The following is a 19,704-nucleotide window of genomic DNA, read 5'->3' as shown; positions in this document are numbered from 1 at the left end:
CTCACTCCACGCTTTTCCCTGATGGCGGGCTGGTCCATTCCACACACGCCCCACTCTGTCCCCCGCACCCCTGCCCCATCCTGAGGAAAGAAAGAAAGGACTGAAGCGGCGTCCACTCTGCCTCCCTCATGGAGGCTCTTCAGTCTGATCTCAGGAAGGGAAGGGTAGGCAGTGATCTCTGACCTCCGAGTTCATGACATTCTCGCACTGGCCGCTGAGGCTGCTGGTAGGCCTGAGTTCCTGGGCTCTAAGGCCCGTTTCTGGAGCCTACTGGGTCTCCCACAGCGTGACAACAGATGGCTGTTCCAGCTTTGTCTTTGTCGCCTAATATCTGGGCTAGAAGGGCCTTCCTCTCTGAAGCAGGGGGACTGTCACCTCTCCCTCCAGCACTGAGCCTGGCCCACTTTCTGGGTTACCCCTCTGGCTGCTACAAACACACTGCTGGACCAAACTAGGATGCTGGGCCCTGGTGGGGCTGGAGGGGACCATGAACAGTGGCTTTCACATGTAACACTCGCATACACACACTCAAGTGTGCACACACACGTGCACACACAAATTCCCCGCCCCCCCCCATGCCTCAGCCCAGCCAGTGAGGACACAGAGCTACCTGGGGTTTTAAAACTCTTTTGGGGCCCAGCCCTTCAGGCCTGGCAATCATTCCAGTAGATCTGGAGACTTGTCCCAACCCACCCCGGTGGGCCGCTTGACAAAGGGTGAAGTCTGTATCCAGTGTCCCTGTCCAGGGGTCACTTCCTGAAGTCTTCTTCTCCAGCCTGTGGGGCGGGATGGGAGGGCGGCTGAGCCACAGACCTCTGCTTTCCCAAATGCCCATGTGACTGTTACTCAGGGCCACTACTGGGCACGGGCCCCCCCCTGCCTGGCCTTCCGCATCCCCCCTCCCTAGCCCCTCCCTTCTGGTCCAGACCGGTTCACCTCAAATGCAGTGTCCACAATTTCATCAATGACAGATGCCTGGGAGCGAAATTTCTGTTGATAATGCTCCACCCCAGCCATCAATTGGAGAAAGTGGAACAGCTGCTCCTGCTGCCTGGGGGTGAAGGGGGCAGAGGTGAGCCTTGGCCAACCTGCCTGGCTGCGACTTCTGGGCCCCCAGAGCCTCCGAGATGGCTCTTCTTGCTTGCCTGCCCGCTCACCCACACTCTCACATCGCCCTAGACCTCCATTTCTAGCCATGGTCACAACTTTTCTGAGTGTGGCCTTTCATGGTATGTCTCCTTTGCCACATATAAAAAAGCCACACCCTGTACCACAGAGAGTTCTATTAATTGTGTACTCTCCCAACCCTCTATCCCTCCATCCGTCCATCCTCTGCCTGCCCCTCCCACTGCCCCATCTCTCTCGTGTACACACTCAACATCTACCCATCCGTCCTCCCATCCGCCTAGCCATTCACTTGCCCATCAGACCACCCCATCCTTTCACTTACTCACCTATCTCTCCACCCACTGGCTTTTCCCTGGACTCCCAGCCCACCCATTTGCTATGTTGTACAGTCAATCTTCCTCCTACTCCCCCTTACTACCCATTCATTAACTCCTTCACCGTCTGGGCTAGGAAGCCCTTCCTCCCTGAAGCAGGGAGACCGTCATCTTGCCCTCCAGCACTGAGCCTGACCCACGTTCCAAGTTACCCTTCTGGCTGCTGCTGCTAACACACTGCTGGGCCAATCCATCCATTAAATAACACTGAAATCAATCTACACTGCCAGGTGCTCCCAGAACATAGAAATAAGAAACAGCCCCTCTCCTCAGGAAGCGCAGTCTGTGGCAGAGCTAGAAACAGCAAACCACTTGTGTTTACACTTATAACAAATGTAAACACAGGGCTCTGAGGGCTGGTGATCTGGAAGGCTCCCGGAGGGAGTACCAGTGAGCTGAGTTTGAAAAACGTGAGCGTTTACCAGGCCCAGGCAGGGCTCCTGGTTCCCTATGCCAGGAAGCAGGGCACATGCTGCTGGGGCTGGGGCGGGTCTCAGAAGGAACTTTAAAGAGCACAGATGGATGGGAGGTGGAGACACCCAGGAAAGGTCAAAGCAAAGGTGTCTAATCTGATACTAAGGGAGGCGGGAGCCTTTCCAGGGTTTCAAAATCAGAGGAGGAGGGAAAAGCCAAAACTTCTTTTAACAAAGATCACTCTCTAAATAAATACAAAGGGGGAAAAAAGGAAAAATGATTAAAACAAACAAAGAAACAAACAAGAAACAACAAAGAACACTCTTGGTGGAGATGGATCAGTGGAAAAGAGTTTGGAGGTCGAGAGACCGCCCGCCCCAAGGAAAGTATGGCAGAGGCACTGAGGGTCCAGACTAGGCTGGTGGCCAAGGAACTGGAACGTGGAGCGTGGACAGGAGGCTCTGAGGTGAAGTGAGCTGGATTAGAGCTCAGCTCTCCCAATTCTTGGTCACTTGAGCCTGGCACTGGCAGCCAGAGAACATTCCAGGCAGAGAGAACAGTGTGGGCAAAGGCCCAGAGGTGGAGAAGTATGTGCTCAGCTTGGGAAACTGTGTGGGAGAAGCAGGGACGTGCGGGTGTGGTAGTGGCTGCGATGACATCGTCATCGGCGAGGCCAGCAAAGGCTTGACTGCGGCGGGCCTCTGGGGCTTGGGCTCTGTGGAGGGTGAGGAGAGCCTGGAGGGCTCCCCACCGTGAGTACAGCACCGAGCCCCCAGCTGTCCTGGCCCAGATGGCCACTCAGGTCAACAGGAATGGGTGTTGACCATCGGCCCCCCAGCCTTCACCCATGGCGTTCCCAGACCCACGCCCCTCATCCCTCCACTTCGCTGAAGTCACCCACCCGCCACGGCCCTGCACGTCTACAGAGGTGGGGCATCCTCATGAGCAGGAGCTAGTCTGTGTCCTCTTTGTGTCCCTGGAGTCCTCACAGGGCTCGGTCCAGAGCAAGAGTCAGGGGTGCTTCTTGAGTAAAATGATGAGCAGAATCTCTGCTCTTCCAGGACCTTGCTACCCTTGCCCTTGGCCCTTGGTTTCATAGGGGCTCACGGCCTCTTGGGCACTGCCGGTGGGATTCTTTCAGTGACACTAGATAACTCTTGGTGAGCAGAAGCCACTCAGGTTCTCCATGTTCTCCACAGGCTCCGCATAAACCTCGTCACTCCATCCCCCTCCACAGGGGTGGGAGATGGTCCTTTCTCTGCAAACCCACTGGTCAGGCCCCAGAACTCTCCCCTGAGGCCCAAGGCCTCCCCCTCCTTTCAAGTCTCCTTACTTCTCAGTCATGGACCCAAATTTCTTCTCAATGAGATACTTCTGTTTACTGTGTTCACTTATTGTCTCTTCAGGCTCTGGATGTAGGAAAAGAAGGGGGAGGTCAAGGAGGTGCCTGAATTGAGAGGTGTAGGAAACCCCATGTGCCATGGAGGTATCCAAATAAGAGCCAGCAGGTTTTTGTCCTGGATGCCCTTAAAGTGAGTGCTTCTCCAGGCATGGAGTGTGCATCAGTTATTTGTTCGTTTGCCTGTCCAGCATCTGTTCCCTCTTCTTCTGGAGAAAGTCTTCCCATTTTCCCGAGGAACCATTCCTACCCCTTTTGGGTCTATGCTGTCTAGCTGGAGTTGACTCCAGCCCCAGCTCCAAGGACACGTGACTCAGGCCTGGCCTATCAGAACAGCCTATCATTTTGCCTACAGCGATTGGTTTAGAAAAAGGCAGGTGATCAACTGGAGCAAAGGAGACTCATTTCTGGGACTCTGTTGGAGCTTCTGGGAGACAAGGGCCTCCCTGCTGGAAGTGCTAGAAAGGGCTACAATGTGAGGATTTGGGATTGGAGTTGCAGGTGGCCATTTTCCTACTACAAAGGAGGAGACACCCTAAGCACAAAACCCTGCAGAGGGCTACAGAGAGATGGAAGAGGACCGAATCCGAACAATCATTGGAGTCCTGGGTCCAGCCATTCCTGAAAGCCCATGAACCCTCAATTTGCCAAGTAATTTGAACCAATTAATTCCTCTTTTTGCTTAAGCTTTTTTTGTGTTGAGGATCTGTCCTTGATGGAGAGGGCAGGTGAAGGACCAGGTGACCGGAGGCCCGTCAGTCCTCTGGTGTTAGTGATCTTAAGAATAGAATTCAGGAGCTCGGATTCTTAAGTTATAAAGATCTTTAAGCAGGAAGCAAAACAATTGGCTCGAAATCAATTCACCCAAAAAGTCCAGTGCATAAAAGTGAACGTGTATAGGAAATTTCATTTTTGCTGACTCTTTGAGTGACTCTGGACCAGTGTGTATATGACCTTGACAAAGAAAGTTGACCTCAAAGAAAGTTGAAACCATCCATATAAAATCACTGCTTTAAACTTGATAAGTTATTAACAGAAACAAGTATTTGGTGACTCAATTTGGCTAATTAGTCATTTCATCAACGGTCTTTCAAGAATTGACTTACCAGTTTAACTGGCTCGTCTTAGTGCTCTTTGGACCAAAGTTCTAGGCAAGGAAAGTTCTCCTGAGTCTCATATTCTAAAACTCTGAAACTAAGCCTGGACTCCTGTGTTTGACTGGGGGTGAAGGGGGGCGGCATACCTGTTCTCCTGAGCTCTGTCAGCGACTCATCCAGCAGCTTCTCATTGACCTGGGCAGCCTTCTGGGAAGAAGAGACTTCAGTCCTGTCATTGTCCCATGCTCGTCTGCCCCTGAAGCAGCCTCCTCCCTTCCCTCCAGCCTCTGTGCCCCCTCCTCATGTGTCCCTAATTGGTCCACCGGCCACACCCCACTCAGTACCTCCTGCTTCACTTTCTCCAGGCCTTTGAGCAGTGCCATCTGGAAGTTATCCACCAGGACGGCAATCACCAGGCTGGGAGGAGACAATGGGGTACTCTCAAGGAGGAGGCTGAAGGAGAGGCCCTGCACCCTTCTCTGGGTTCATTGTGGCATGACCAGGCTGAGAGGGCTGGGGAGAGGCTGCCCCAGCGTTGGGGGTGGGGGGAGTGAAGCTGGGGAGCAGAGCGGAGGCGGGGTCCTCACTTGAGGAAGATGTAGTACTGGATGATGATGTAAATCATAAGAATGGGGATGATGTACCAGGCGCCTAGGAGAGAGGGGGTCATTCGAGCCTTGAGCTCCTTGCTGGCCTTCCCCATGCCACTGCCAGCAAGCATCAGAAGCCCCACTTTGCAGATGGGGTAACTGAGCCCTCAGGGTCTGCCCACCCCTGCTCTCCACCCACCCTGAGCCCGGCTGTCCAGGTAGATGAGAGACCAGTCGTCCAGAGTGAGCAAGGTGAAGAGAGTGAAGATGGTGGTGAAGATGTTCTGGAAGCGCTTGGGGTCAGACTGGCGGAATAGTGCCCGGAGCACCACAGAGAAGAGGACTGGACATTCAGGGCCAAGCCATGATCCCTGGTCCCCCTGCTTCCCCACCATCACAGCCCCGCAGGCTCCTGCCCCAGCCCCCACGGCACAGGATACAGAGGCAGGTAAACATGAGGATGAGGATGGCAGTGATAGATGGCAGGGATCGCACCAGGGTCCCTGTCACTTCCTGGAAGCTGGTCAGGAAGCTGTGGGTAAAGGTGGAGAGGGAGGATGAGTCAGCAGGATGGGGATCTGTGCCCGGAAACCAAAGGATGCTGAAGGCAGGAGGTCCCTGACTGGCTAGTGACTTAGAAGAGTCCAGCCCCCTCTCTGGTAAATGAAGAGAAAGATCAGGCAGGAAGCTTATCAGAAGCTGGCTGGTGTCTGCAGCCTCCCCCTCCCTCATCACTGGAATGGGTCACGGCACACTCCTTGGGAGTCCTGGCCTGTGTCCCCTCTTCCTTCGGAGCCTCCACACTGGGGTGGGCAGCTGTGGCCCAGCTGACCTGAGCCTCCGCAGGACCCGGATGGCCCTCAGGGCCCGCAGGCTCTTGAAGACCTTGAAGATCAGGAAGACGTTTTGTTTGTAGACTACGCTGTTAAAGGAGTTGGAGTTGAGCTGGATGAGCATGAAATCCAGCACAGCCATGACCATGATGAAGAAGTCTGAGGGCACAGGGTGTCTGAGTGTGCTGGGCTCCTGCCCAGGCCCCTAGCCCAGACCCACAGCCCCCCAAAGCCATTATCCCCCCCATCCCCTTTCGTCCTCAGCCTCCTCCGGCAGTTCAGTGGCTCCCACTATACACACACACACCGCACACACACACACACACACACACACACACACGCACGCAAGACACGCACACACGCACATGCCCAATCCCCACCCACCCAGATTGTTCCAGGAGTCAGAAAAATACTCGAAGCCCATAGCAATGATCTTGAGCATAGCTTCCACTATGTAGATGCTGAGGAAAATGGAGTCCAAGGCCTCGAAGAACCACTCTGCGAGAACACCAGAGGCTTGCTCAGGGCTGTCCCCAGCAACCCCGGCCCATACTCCCCTGCCCATGGGAACCTCGCACACAGCTGTTTAGAGAGAGCCTGGCTCTGCACAAGTGGCCGTGCGTCCTAACGGCTCTGTGCCTCAGTTTTCTGTCTGTAAAACAGTGACAACGGTCTGCCTAATAGGGTTTTCGTGAATATGAAAGGTATTTAACACAGTAAAATGCTTAAAATGGAGCCTGAACCGGTGAGCACGCACGAAACGTCAGCCATTCTTCTTCTTCTCTGCTTAGTTTATGTCCTTCCCTTCACCCTGCCCCCCAGGGTTTCAGGGGCCGCCTTCGCAGGTTTTCCACTCTCGCCCCTCCAGGGTCCAGGAAACCTAGGTTCCCCGCACCCTTACCGCCCAAAGCAGCATGCTTAGAACAGATGCGCCACCTGGTGGCTCTAGCTCCAAACAGTGGGCCTTTCCTCTCCGGCTGGCTGGTTGACCTCAGCTATGTGTCGGAACCTCATCTCTAAAACTGGGCAATGTTGTCTGCTTCCCAGAGGTGAGGATCAAATAAGCTGAGATATATAAATCACCCGACACCAGACCAGGCCGACAGGAGGCCTGGAACAGCATCAGTAGCCTTCTCCAAGTGAACAAGGTTCCCTGGCCCTTACCAACCCGGACCTCGACTTCGGCGAAGGTCTGGGTCACGAGCATGGTGGTGTTGAGGCAGACGATAAGGAAGATGAAGGCCTCAAAGACCAGGGACTCAGTCAGTTTCCTGAGCATGTTCCGGAGTTCCTGAAGGAGGTAGCATAATCTTTCCCACAACCGGCTGAAGAAGTCCACGTTGTGCGGCTTCTTGTGGGGCCGCTGGCTTCGACTGGCTGTAAGGGAGCCAGAAAGTCACGTCTGTGTGGGAGGGGGGCATGGGGATCCAGCACCCCCTCTCAGGCTGGATTGGAGTTTATCTTCGTGCCTGCCTGTTGCCTGCCATTCACTCGCTAAGGTGCCTCTATGTTAGTCCTGTGCTGTTATTAGGACCACAGGCCTGACTCTTTCCATGGCAGATGCCAGGCTGTTTGGGATTTCGGGTCTGCTTGAGAAGACTGTGAGGGCCTACACCCCTAAACCTCCATGCCTTTCTTTATTCTCCTTCTCCCTTTAAGATTCTGCTGAGACATCTCTTCGCTACCTTCCCTACTCCATCTAATCAGACACTGACCTTTCTCGCTTGTTCATGAGACTCTTGCCCTGTTTATTGAACTACTAGGGGCCAGGTTTGGGGAGTTGTACATTAACAGCCCTCAAACAAGGCCCTCATCCAGGCACTTGCTCTCAGTCACTGTCCTCAAGAAGCTCACAGTTGAGTGTGAGAAATGTGGGCACACAGAATCCACAGCAGAAAACGTTCTGACATGGAGGAGAGGGCCCTGTCAGTGGGTGGTCTGGGATTGGTTGGGTAAGTGACTCCCTCAGCTAGGAGCCCCTTGCGGGCAGGGTTGGTCTTCCCTGTGCTGCCAGGGCCCAGGCAGTCCAGGCGCCCATATTAGACAAGACCCAACATGAGGATGAATAAAGCCGTGACTGAAAGAACAACCGATGGCCTCAAGAGTTGCGTAATTCAGGGAATAAAAGACTGGACGAAGAACGGTCAGGTGAGTGAACAGCCAATGGAATACACGTGCAGGTGAGAGTCAAGCCTCAGGTTCTACGGAAGCTCGGAAGCTCTGTGCAGGGCCTGAGTTGGGTCTGGAATCTGGGTCAGGCAGTGGGAGTTGGGGGTGAGGGGGTGCAACGACTCACCTCTGTGCCTCTGAAATTGCTCGTCGTCTTCAGCCCAGTTTTCCGCGGTTTCAGAGGAGGGAACCCGAGGAAAGTCTTCGCCGGAGCTCTGGGTGGTATGTGGGTACCGTGCACTGTGGGAAGGAGTCAGGCCGAGGGCCACGAGGGCCACGCTCTGTATGCGTGCCGCACTGGGCTGGCTGGCCGCTGCACCAGAAGGCGCCGAGGCGACCCTGCCCATGCTGTGCGACTCGAGCGAGCCAGAGACTTGGGAGCTGCCACGATGGCGCTCTCTGGGGTGGCTCTTGTCTTGGCTCTCGTCGCGGTAGCGAGGTGAGCCCCCAAAGGAATGGTGGGACTCGGTCTCTCCTTGATAAAGAGACCTTCTGTGTTGGTGGGTTTGAGGGTGACGGCGCCCTCCGTGGTCGTGAGCATCAGAGTGACGGGGCCCAGCGCGGAGGTAGGCCCCGCTGTCGTAGTAGGATTCTCCACCGTCGTGAGGCTCAGCTTCGTGATGGAGCCCACGAAGGCCGGGAACCTCACTGAGGTGGCGGGACCTGCGGTGCTGGGGCCTCTCGCGGTGGCGGGCCTCACTGAGGCGACGCGACTCGCTGCGGCGACGGGACTCGCTGCGAGGACGGGACTCGCTGCGGCGACGGGACTCGCTGCGGCGACGGGACTCGCTGGGGCGACCGGACTCGCTGCGGCGACGCGACTCACTGCGGCTGCGCGACTCGCTGTGGCGACGGGACTCGCTGCGGCGACGGGACTCGCTGCGGCGACGGGACGCCTGCCGCTGCGAGGACGGGACTCACTGCGGCGACGCGACTCGCTTGGGCGACGGGACTCGCTGCGGCGACGGGACTCGCTGGGGCGACGGGACTCGCTGCGGCGACGCGACTCACTGCGGCTGCGCGACTCACTGCGGTGGCGGGGCCTGCTGCTAGGTCTCCTGCTGTCATCAAAGAAGACCTCGTCGCTGGAATGGTGGGAGAGAATAAGGCCGCGGGAAGGAGCCGGGGTGGCGGACCCGGAGCGGTGGGAGTAGGGGGAGGAGGCATTGTCGGGGATGTCTTGGACCGCACCGAGGTGGTGAGATCCACCTTGATGATGGGACATGTCATAGGGATGGGGCACACTGTGGTGACGGGACACATCACGGGGAGTGGACACGCTGTGGTGTCGGGATTTGCTATGACGGTGAACTTCGCTACGGCCTGGCTTGTGGTCCCGGGTCGATGAACTGGGCTGAGGGAATGCATCCAAATCACTGGTGTCTGCCTCATTTTGAGCCCTTTCAGCCATCAATGGTTGATCCATGCTGGCAACCCTGGAAAGAGAATAGCTCAAGACTTGGGCCCAACAGGCCCCTTCCTAGGCTGCCCTTCTCACCTAAGTGGTGGCGCTGGGGCTTCTAGGAAAGCCTGATTCTTCTCCTAGAATTCTCCTCTCTATGATGTCACCAGCAGTCCCCCTCCCCAGGGCTAATTCCCAAATGGGCTACAGTTCAGAATCAAGGATCATTGTGTCTAACCTCTGCATTGTAAAATTAGGAAATTGAAGTCAAGAAAAGGGAAGGGAATAGTTCCAGGTGACCCAGAAGGCCAGTGGCAAAGCTGGACAAAGAAGTTCAGGATGACACCGAAGGCCCCAGCAGGTTGCTTAACCCTGTTGTTGGAAAGAACTTTAAGAGGCCAAGGGGTGGGATCTCCAGTACTACCTACATGCCAGTGGGCTCTGGAGTTCAAACTGCCAGACCCCACCATAAGCAGGAGTGTGAACTTGGGCTAGTCACTTAATCTTCTTGTGCCTCAGTTTCTTCCTCTGTAGAATGGCAATAATAACATTCACCTCATAAGATCAAAAAGTTAAGACGTGTAAAGCTTATACTAACAGCACAATGCATGTTAATTTGTCTTATTATTCTCTCCTGGATCATTGACAGTGATGGAAACCTCCTCCTGCATTATTACTGAAATAAAACTATTGGTCATTATTTATCGAGGACCCACTTTATGCAATTTTAATCAAATCGTCACAATGACCCTGCATGATGGAATTATCCCCTAGCTCAGAGAGTATAAACGAGTTGCTCGATGAATAAGAACTTAAAACCAACACTGGCTTCAGTCTGTCACATTAACCACCTGTCTTCCTGCTGGAATCCACAGCAAAGCTTTTCCTGTTCACCAAATTCATCTATGCCAGTACAAGCACTTCTGGAAGCTAATAGGTCACTCCTTTGACTGCAGCCCCTTCTTAAGTGCTTGGTTACAGCCATGTCCACAGTGTCATTGAGTATCAGGTTCTCAGTGATGAAAGAGACACCACTCCTGCCCTCAGGATGCTGTGTCTGCTGCCAGCAGCAGGAAAGGAAAGATTTTGTGATAGGACTGCTGGTTGTTCCGCGAATCCATTTTTCTCTTCTTCCTGTGCATGTGTCCTCCCATCTGGAGATGACATTTCCCAGTGTACTTAGCATCTAGGTGTGACGAAAGGGTGAGAGCAGAAGCAATGTGAGAACTTCTGGGTCTTGGATTTAAAGCACTGGGTATGCGAACCTCTGTTTTTCTCCATCCTATGGGCTAGAGCACAGATATGACAAGCAGGCAGGATCAACACTCTAGGGCAGAGTTTCAGCTAGGGTTCTGTGGAACCACAGAATTGGCCTTGAGATGTTTCTAGGCCAGGGATTCTGCTCTGTGATTAAAAATAAAAGCAGCGTTATTTTCGATCTTCATGTGCTGTGTGAGACCAGTGCCTTTTAGGGATGGACAGTAATTGATCAGTCTCAGAAACCATTAGAGATTGTCCAGCCCCGTTTGGCCACACACAGTAGGACTGTATCATTGGTGAGTCCTTGCTCAGTTTTCAACCCGAGATCAGGAAGTTTGCTGATCATTTGCTTGGAGAGGAGGTAAAACTGATGACGTCAGCCTCGCCCTCCTGGCTTACCTGCCCCCCACCACCTCTCCTTATGCACTGATGACTCTGGTGTGATGGAAAACCATAGAACATTTTCCTTCTTAAGAAATAACTTTACATGCTGTGACTCAGCTGCCTCTCTGCCACTTTGCTGTTGACGTAAACACTATAAAACATGAATTATGCAGGTTAGAAGCGAATTTCAGCGTGATTTTGTATTTTTTGCTAGTTTCTTGTTTAGTTATTTATTATGCGCTCCTATTGTATATCTTATTAGCATTTGTGTTTTACAAATGTGTCGAATGGTCCAGTGTGGTGATTTTTTAAATATGAAGTGTGAAATGAAAGAGGAGAAGCTTAGGACTGGCAGGGTCCTAAGAATTACAATTTACAAATATAGCGATGACTTCAACATTGAAAAGAACTACGAATCAAGACCATTTGCCGAGTAAACCCACTAATTTTTATCTGTTAGTATCTCAAAACAAACAGATAAGGCTTTTATTTTAAAGACCATATTCAGTAAAAAGACCCAAAAAGCAAGTTATTGGGTAGCAGAGCCTATTGTCCAGAAAAAAGAACCTAATAATGCCGGTGTGTAAAATTATCGTGAGTAAAATGCTAGTGTAAGATGCTGTCCGAAAAAGTGAAAAAGTTCTCTCAGAGGGAACCATAACTTTACGTATTGATGACATATACATAATGCTGAAGAGCCTTTGGTTTTTGCTTTTGGGGTAATAAACTGGGAAACAACAGATTCTTTATCCAGGCTGGAGTTGTCGACAGATTTCACCAGTAAATGCCATGCACTCATAAGATTTGTAAATGATGCCGATAATCCAAAGAAATTTTCCTGCTGCAAACAGCTTTTACAAAAAAACAGACAGCCAAGCTATATTTAAATGTTTTGTTCAAATCTGGAATCAAAAAGTCTGTCTTGGAAGACCTATCTTGGCATGTGAACTGATAATATTCTAAAGAGCTGGCTCCCTAAGAGTTTTTTCATTGTTCTTGTAAAAATAAATAAATAAATAAATAAATAAAACACCAAGCCAAAAACAACAAATAAAAACTTGTTGTTGCCACACACACTGAGTTCTTCACAGAAAGGTGCTGGTGTCAAAAATTCTTGGAGATGGAAAAAAAAAAAGATGTTGCAAAATGGTTAACTTTATTAAAGAAGCACTAGTTTATTTGAAGATCTTTTAAAAACTGTGTGATATGATCCAGCAATTCCATTTCTACATATGTACCAAAAAGATTGAGAGCAGGGACTCAAACAGATAGCTGTGCACCCATGTCCATAGCAGCATTATTCACAATAGACAAAAGATGGATGGGTAAACAATGTGGTATATACACACAATGGCATATTATTCAGCCTTAAAAAGGAAGGAGATTCTGACAACATACTACAACATAGATGAACCCTGAAGACATTACGCTAAGCGAAATAAGCCAGACACAAAAGAACAAATGAATATACCCAGAACAGGCAAATTAATGGAGATAGAACGTTGCATAGTGGTTACCAAGGGCTGTGGAGAGAGGATAATGGGAAGTTAGTTTTTTATATAAAATAAAACACTGTGTGGAGACCTGGACAAAGCAACGAAATCTCCCATCCCATACAGAAATCCACAACTTTACCTTTTGTACACGGGTCCATTGAAAAAGCACCAATTTGGTTGGGGAAAGAGGCTGACTGAATCTACAGGATGGAACATCTTTTCAAATTAGGGAGGACTCCTTCACTGATTGCCTTCTGGTGGGCATTTGCATGGGACATAACTCTTCCCATTCTGTGAGCACTTTAACAAGCCATCCACAGACCTCTCTCCTAGACCATCACGACATCGAGTTCCCAGTTGTATTCTTTTCCATTCTCTGCAAAGGGTCAGCCCATCATATTGCTCATGAGTCCATATAAATCAGTATCTTATGCCTTTTTTCCTTCCACACAAAGTGGATAACACAGGTATTGCCTAAAGTTCTGCCCACTGGGAGGGTTTTCCTTTCCTTCACCACTGTCTTTCAGAGCTGTCCACTCTTGCTGGTGCTGGCTTACTGTGCAAAGCCTTCCCTAAACCAGGCCTGTCGTTTTTCCTCCTCCCCTTGACGCTGTTGAGTGGAAACCATGGGAGGGGAGGTGAAGTAGCAGAAACAAACACTATGGGACTTTGGACCATCCGCTCAGGCAGTTCCTTTGTGCCCTCTGGATCTGCTTGGGCCCAGCGTCACATATATCATTTCAAATTCTAGTGGGATGCAACTGCAAATCCAATTTCATGATTCTCTGGCTCCACTAACACGCAGTTCATGAAGAACATTTGGTCTGATAATCACTTGGTGTTCCATAAATCAGGCATTCGGTCTCTGCCAAGGTCCAGTAGCAAGCCAGAGGCTGCTTTTTAGAATGTAGAATAGTCATTGGCAGAGGATAGTGGGGCCAAAACTCTAAGGGTTGTAGCTGAGATGCTCCACTGGGGCTTGCCAGAGGCACCACATGGCATCTTTGGCTGACACCTAGGTCCAGCACGTGAGCCTACCAGGAGTAACGTCCAAGTGATAGGGCAGCTTTATCAGAGCCTGGCCTTTTGATGAGCTTTTTTTAGATTCAGACTTAACATTGCCAGATTTACAAGTTTTATCCAGTAAATGAGTCAAAGTGACTTGCCCAAATGTGATATATGTCTGCTCCAAAATCCAAAAGGCACTCTATGCATTGCTCCTCTTTCTTCATGGTGTATGGTGTAGGGGGCAGCAACTTGTCTTTCATATTGGGAGATATCTGACATTCCCCAGACCGCTGGTCCCCTGATGTGGCAGGCCCTTGAACTTGCACAGGGTTCATCTCTGACTCTCTGGCACATGTATGTCTAAGGCGCCTAAGATTCTTGCTGTTTCCTGCTCACAGAGTCTGGTTAGCAGAATGGCATCAGCTGAATGTGTCAGCATAGTGTTCTCTGCATAGTCAAACCTATCATGGTCCCTCTGGACCTTGCGGTTTGCAGGAGAATGGCATAACCCAGGGGCAAGACAGTCAAGGCAGGAATACTGTTATCCCTGCTGTGTAAATACAAACCGTGTAATTTACCATACTTGTGGGGATGTAAGAGAAAGTATTTGCTAGTTCAATAGCCACATACCCGTTACTGGGGTTTATATGGATTTCCTCCAATAAAGATATCAAATCTAGGTTGCAGCTGTGATTGGCCTCACCACATTATTAAGTTTCCTTTTTCTCCTGCAAAAAGGTGAGTTATAAGGGGATATGGTCGGAATCACCACCCTTGCGTCTCTCAGATCCTTGATGGTGACACCGATCTTGGCAGTCTCTCCCGGGTTGTGGTATCTCTTTTGGTTTACAAGTTGGTGGGAGTGGGAGGACAATTCCAGGGGTTTCCACTTGGCCCCTTTTATCCTAACAATCTACACTAGTGTCAGGGAACCAGTGGGAGATTCTGCCAGCTACTGAGTACTAATCTCACAATAAATTCTGCGATGGGGGAAATAACGACAGCACAAATCTGAAGGTCTCAGGAATGTGGCCTTTTATCTCCGAAGGCCTTTGGTGCGGGTGCTATTCAGTTAGGAGGCTGTTAATATTCATATTAATACCTGAAGCTGCCGTGAATGTGTACAGCGTCATTTTAGCGAAGCTGGGACTATGTTTCCCAGAATTCTCTTCCCCGCGCAGTTCCGACTTAGTCGGGGCTCCAGTTGACATTTTGTGTAAGATTTGGAACGTGAAATGAAAGCGAGACAGGAGCTGTATCCTTTTCCCACTAGGAAGGTGGGGCAGGGACACGGGAAGCAGTAGCAGCTCACTCACAGTGACCCTTACCTGCTGGCTCGCCTCGTTGGCGTGGGACAACAGCTGGGTCCGCAGCTCCTTCGGCTTATGCCAGATCCTTCTCAACCTCCGTCACTCCTGTTCCAGGTGTATGTTCAGCTCTTCTAAACAATGTGCCAGGTGGTGGCCAGAGTTCGCTGGTCTAGATGATCAACAGAAAAATAAGTCAATCTCAGATTTATAGCCTTTGTTGATTTGTAGTGTAGCTACTCCCACTGTGGCTGATTGCACGCGCCAATGTGACGTCACTGAACACTGTTCGGAAGAGATGTGTAGTAAGTAACACGCCACCTCTAGGATTTCCACCAGACGTGTACAATAGACAAAGGGGACCTTAAGAGTTTAAATCATAGTGAAGTCTAGTAAACTAATTAAGAAGTAATGAGTTGTATTTATTACCTGTGTTATTGATGTAATTGATTCAATGGTAAGTTTATATAATTTACTAATATAATTTTAATTTCATTTTTAATATAATTGAATTGTGCTCAACTGGCTAGCGAGATTCAGCTTTCTAGAGCTAGCAAGAGCCATACCTGACATCCCATCGCATTCAGGGAGTGGGGTGTAATCCAGTGTGGATGGAACGTGGTGGGGGGAGAGGCAATGAGAGACACATAGCTGAATAGTTTTCAGGGGAGAGTTCAGTCTAGACTGGGACTTGCGGGCCTGGTAAGGGGGGTGGTGTTACAAACAAGGGTGTTAGGATCAGATGGCTTTAAGAAGGATCGCTTTGCATACAGAGAGGGGATTGTATTTGCTATGGGGAGCCTGGGGCAGGTAGGTCAGTTAGGAGACTGTTGCTGTAACCAGTAGTGAAACTCTGATGGCTCAGACTAGGCAGATGTTGTAGGGGAAAGAGAGGTGGGTAGATGCCAACTATTCAAGAGTCAGAATGTACAGGACATGGTGACAGGTAGGTGGCGCCAGGGACAGAAGGGGACATTGCAAAGACACCAAGATTTGGGGCTCGAGCATCTGCTTGAATGTTCCCTGAAACTAAGAGCACTAGAAGAGCTGGTTTGAGCAGAAGACAAGATGTTTGGTTTTGAACATAAAGTGTTTGATGAGCTGGGGAACACTCAGCAAGGGAGCTCTGGGCTGGACTTGCAGTTGGGATAGAGGACCCAGGATCTTGCCTCTTGTAGCTCCAGCTCATGGGAGTGTCCTCACTCCTGTCTCTGGCCAGGTCCTAGGCCACTTCTGGAAGCCACATCCCCAATCTGGGACTCAGTCGCCCCATTCGTAATGGCAAATTAGGCTCTGACTCCCAGCCCTACCTGCCTGGGTGTTGTGAAAAATCCCATGATATTGGGGATGTGGTTCCGTAGTGTAGCGGTTAGCATGTCTGCTTTACATGCAGAAGATCCTGGGTTCACGCCCCAGTGGAGCCACGGTCTATGGTCTGCAGCCATGCCACCCTGAACAAGCCGGATGTCTGATCTCGGAAGCTAAGCAAGGTCGGGCCTGGTTAGTATTTGGATGGGAGACTACCTGGGCTGTAGGCATAAATAATAATAATAAATTTAAAAAAAAAGAAAAGAAAATCCCATGATATTGGGATGGGGGTGGAGAGTGGGGGTGGGGAAGGCTCTTTCCCCATCCTGTCCTGTCCTTTGCCCATCGGAGGGTGCCAGGGAACTCTTGGGGAGATGAGGGATGGCTGGGTGGGGTCCTCGGATTCCTGGAACGCTGCTGGATCACAGGAGCTAATCTCAGGTCTATGAGACTGAGGAAGGGGCTGCCACGCTCACGCTTACCTCCCCAGCAGCCTCCCCTTCTCCCCTCTGTCCCCTCTTCTGGATGGCCAGCACCCTCTGGTCCCCTTTACATTCCTTAGCACCTCCCGGGAAGCTGTCCAATTGTGTTGGCGGATCGATAACTTCCTCTCTCTATACTCTGCCCTCCTTACCTCTGCCCCTTCCTCCCTCTCAAGCCCGCTCTCAGGTGGCTTATCTAAGGAGGCTCTGTAATAATGAGCCCGCAGGGATTGCTGGGTGTGTGTGAGGGGGTGGGACAATGTATTCCAGTGGTAGGAGCTGGGTCTTGGGAGCCAGTTCATGCTGCTTTCTGTCCTAGCTCAGCCTCTCCCAGCTGAATAAGCCTGAGCGCTTCACCATTTTGTAACTCAGGTCCCCTTCTTGTGCCCCTATGAAAGAGGCACAAGAATAACACCTATCTCATCAGGTTATCGTAAGAATCAAGTAAGTTAAAATACATAAAGCACGAGAAAAGCGCCTCGCATATAGCGAGTGCTCGATAAACGTGACCAGTATCGTTGCTCTTACTGACGCGCCTTCTCCCAGCAGCTCTTGCAGTTCATTAAGGCCTTTCTCCTGCCTACATCAGTGACTTCCCGTTATCTGTAACAGAGGCCCCTACCTCGTGTATTGCTGCGTCGGGAATGGGCTACAGATGGGCTGAGATGGTGACCCCCTCCACTCTGGGGACAGCCCGGCTTCCCCTCCTGGTCATCTCTGGCCATTCCGTTTACTCAAATCCCATGCAGAACAGTCTGAACTTCTAAGCGTGACATTGAAGGCCTTTCATAACCTAGCACTGGCATGCTGCTCGCCACCTGCACAGCCCAGCCCTCCCTGCCTCACAAACGCCCCGCTTCCGGCTTTCTCACACCGGGTGCCTCCGCACAGGCTGGTCCCTCTGTCTGGAGCACCCTCCCCCGCTCCTGCTCTCAGCTGGGACCTCCCTCCTCCAGCGAGCCTCTCCAGATGGCTCAGGCAGACACTTCTGTCCTCTCCTCTTTGCTCCCCACACACTTTGCACATCCTTCGATAATCAGAACTACGAAGGCTGTTGCTCGCCCGTACAGCGCCTTTGGACAAAGTAGAAAAAGGCACCCTTCCCTCCAAATGCTTTATTTCATCTGCTGGAAAACTCTTAGAATCGGTGTGCCAACTCATGACATCTACAACGTGCAGGACGTCAGTCCTGGAGGAGCCCATGCAACGCCAGAGCTGCCACTTTGGGAACATTTCCATGTACCAGGCACGGCGCTAGGTACCTTATGTCAAATATTGTTTGCAAAGCCCAGGAGGAAAACTATTCATTTAGAAGGTAAGGAAAGCAAAGGCTAAGACCAAGGTCATGTAACCAGTAGGTAGCAGAGCCCGGGGGTGAACTCCAAAGCACTATGGAGGTAATCGTCTCCATCAGGTCGTTGTTACTCAGGTGCTACTTACACAGTTGTAGTGTGAGCTCCTCGAGGCAGAGACCACTTTTCGCCCACTGCCCAAGCTCTGGAAACATGTAAAGTGGGCACAGAGTGGACAGCACCGCATGTGTGTTGATAGGAGCCTCCTTGCAGGGCTTTGGGATGCCAGGGGCTGCTGTCTGTTCCCCTGGGTTGTGACTGAAGATGTTTAGACCAAGGTGTCCCAGAGGCCCCCTATTCAGCTATTAATGGCTAATATTTTTTTTTGGTATCTACTTAGGGTCTGCCCTTGCTCCTACATCAAACAGAGACACCATCTCCCAGGGTTTGATGTTCCCAGTTAGTGCCCAAATCCAGATTTTTTGAGTCCAGAGGTGTGCTCTTTGCCAAAACAGGGCAAGGTTTATGGGTTCTCCACCCGCCGAGGGTTAGGGAAGGCAGAAGAGGCCTGTCAAGGCTAATCTTAAAGGCAGGTCTAAGTTTTGCAAGAGGACCCAGAGCGAGGCGAAGGATGCTTCTGGCAAAGATATAATCAGAGATTAGGTAAGGCTAGAGAGAGGGAGAGGGGGGACAGTGGCTAACAGACATGTTCCTGGCCTAGGGCCCACAACATGCTTGTCTTTGGGTGGATGACTTAGAGTCCAGTACAATTCTTTACTGGTATTTAATGCCAGAAACTTAATTATGCCTTGGCATGTTTCTAATTATTGCCTTTTTTTTTTTGCCTTTCCAGAGTTCTACTAGTAAAAAGTGGGGTGTTATAAAAACAGCCCTTTTCATGCCCAGGGAGTGTCATACAAGCTGTCAATCAGCCATTGCAATCTCCATTGCCCAAACAGGTCAACTGTCTCTCTGAAAAACAAAATAAAGAGGAGCTGATAGCAATGTCTTGGTTTCTTCACTTGCCATTCTTTTGGGAGAAGATCCTGAGGGTCAGCCTAGCCTGGGGCACGTGAACTTCTTACTCATAGGGCACTGCGATGGCACGTAGGAGCACAGACTCTGAAGCTGCACTGTCCGGGATCAAATCTTAGTGGCCACTTTCTAGCTGTGTGACCCTGAGTGTCACTTAACCGCTCCAAGTTTCAGTTCCCTCACCCATAAAATGGTACCTAGCTCATAAGTTACTATATATAAAGCCCTTCCACGGTGGCTGGCACACAGACCATGTTAGCTATTACTTTTATTACTCATCCAGATACGTCAGTGTAGCTCTACATTGTAAAGTAGAAAAGAAAGTAACAGAAAAAGTCCCGATTCTCTGCTAGACTTAAGGGGGGTTTTATTTGGAAGTGCTATGCGTCTCGCTGTGTGAAAAGACACTGGGGACAAGGAATGGTACTTACTCTTTTGAGTCAGGGTCGTCTCCTCCTTGTGGGGAAGGCAGGCCCGTGAAGTCATAACTTCAAAAGCAGGAGGTAAAATTCTGAGTTTAGCACCTCCTCACTTGGAATGATCTTCCTTCCTCGCTCTGCACAAGGAGCTGCTGCTGTGCTCTAACCCCCTGCGGTCCTTGCTTTGTTTACAGATCCGCTCCAGTTTCAATGTCTCCCCAGGAGCTCCAGGAAAAGGGCCTGTCTTGTTCACCCGTGTCCTCAAGTTACAGAGATGATGCTCAATAAATGTTACTGAATTGAATGA

The 19,704-nt window shown here is 50.8% G+C and overlaps 1 protein-coding gene across 1 annotated transcript; it reads right to left on the bottom strand.

Moving 5' to 3' along the window:
* Positions 1 to 107: 107 nt before the first annotated feature.
* Positions 108 to 9,430, bottom strand: CATSPER1 (cation channel sperm associated 1). The gene is made up of 13 exons (XM_039840399.1): positions 8,940 to 9,430; positions 8,132 to 8,883; positions 7,000 to 7,212; positions 6,220 to 6,333; positions 5,835 to 5,994; positions 5,443 to 5,534; positions 5,202 to 5,345; positions 5,000 to 5,063; positions 4,757 to 4,829; positions 4,559 to 4,619; positions 3,250 to 3,325; positions 937 to 1,051; positions 108 to 776 (listed from the first exon to the last, which is right to left on the bottom strand). Exons 1-13 carry the CDS (start codon positions 9,428 to 9,430, stop codon positions 750 to 752), a joined length of 2,382 nt encoding a protein of 793 aa, XP_039696333.1. The 3' UTR covers positions 108 to 749.
* Between the last annotated feature and the right edge of the window lie 10,274 nt (positions 9,431 to 19,704).

This window comes from Pteropus medius, unplaced genomic scaffold, assembly GCF_902729225.1.
Source record: "Pteropus medius unplaced genomic scaffold, Ma_sr-lr_union100, whole genome shotgun sequence".
NCBI lineage: Eukaryota > Metazoa > Chordata > Mammalia > Chiroptera > Pteropodidae > Pteropus > Pteropus medius.
This window is presented reverse-complemented; position numbering and strand designations above follow the sequence as displayed.

Coding starts and splice junctions, on each gene's coding strand:
- CATSPER1 (XM_039840399.1), bottom strand. CDS start 9,430: ATGGATCAACCATTGATGGCTGAAAGGGCTCAAAATGAGGCAGACACC. Junction 5,995..6,219: donor TGACTCCTGGAACAATCTGG/GTGGGTGGGGAT, acceptor CTGTGCCCTCAG/ACTTCTTCATCATGGTCATG. Junction 4,830..4,999: donor CAGTACTACATCTTCCTCAA/GTGAGGACCCCG, acceptor GTCTCCTCCCAG/CCTGGTGATTGCCGTCCTGG.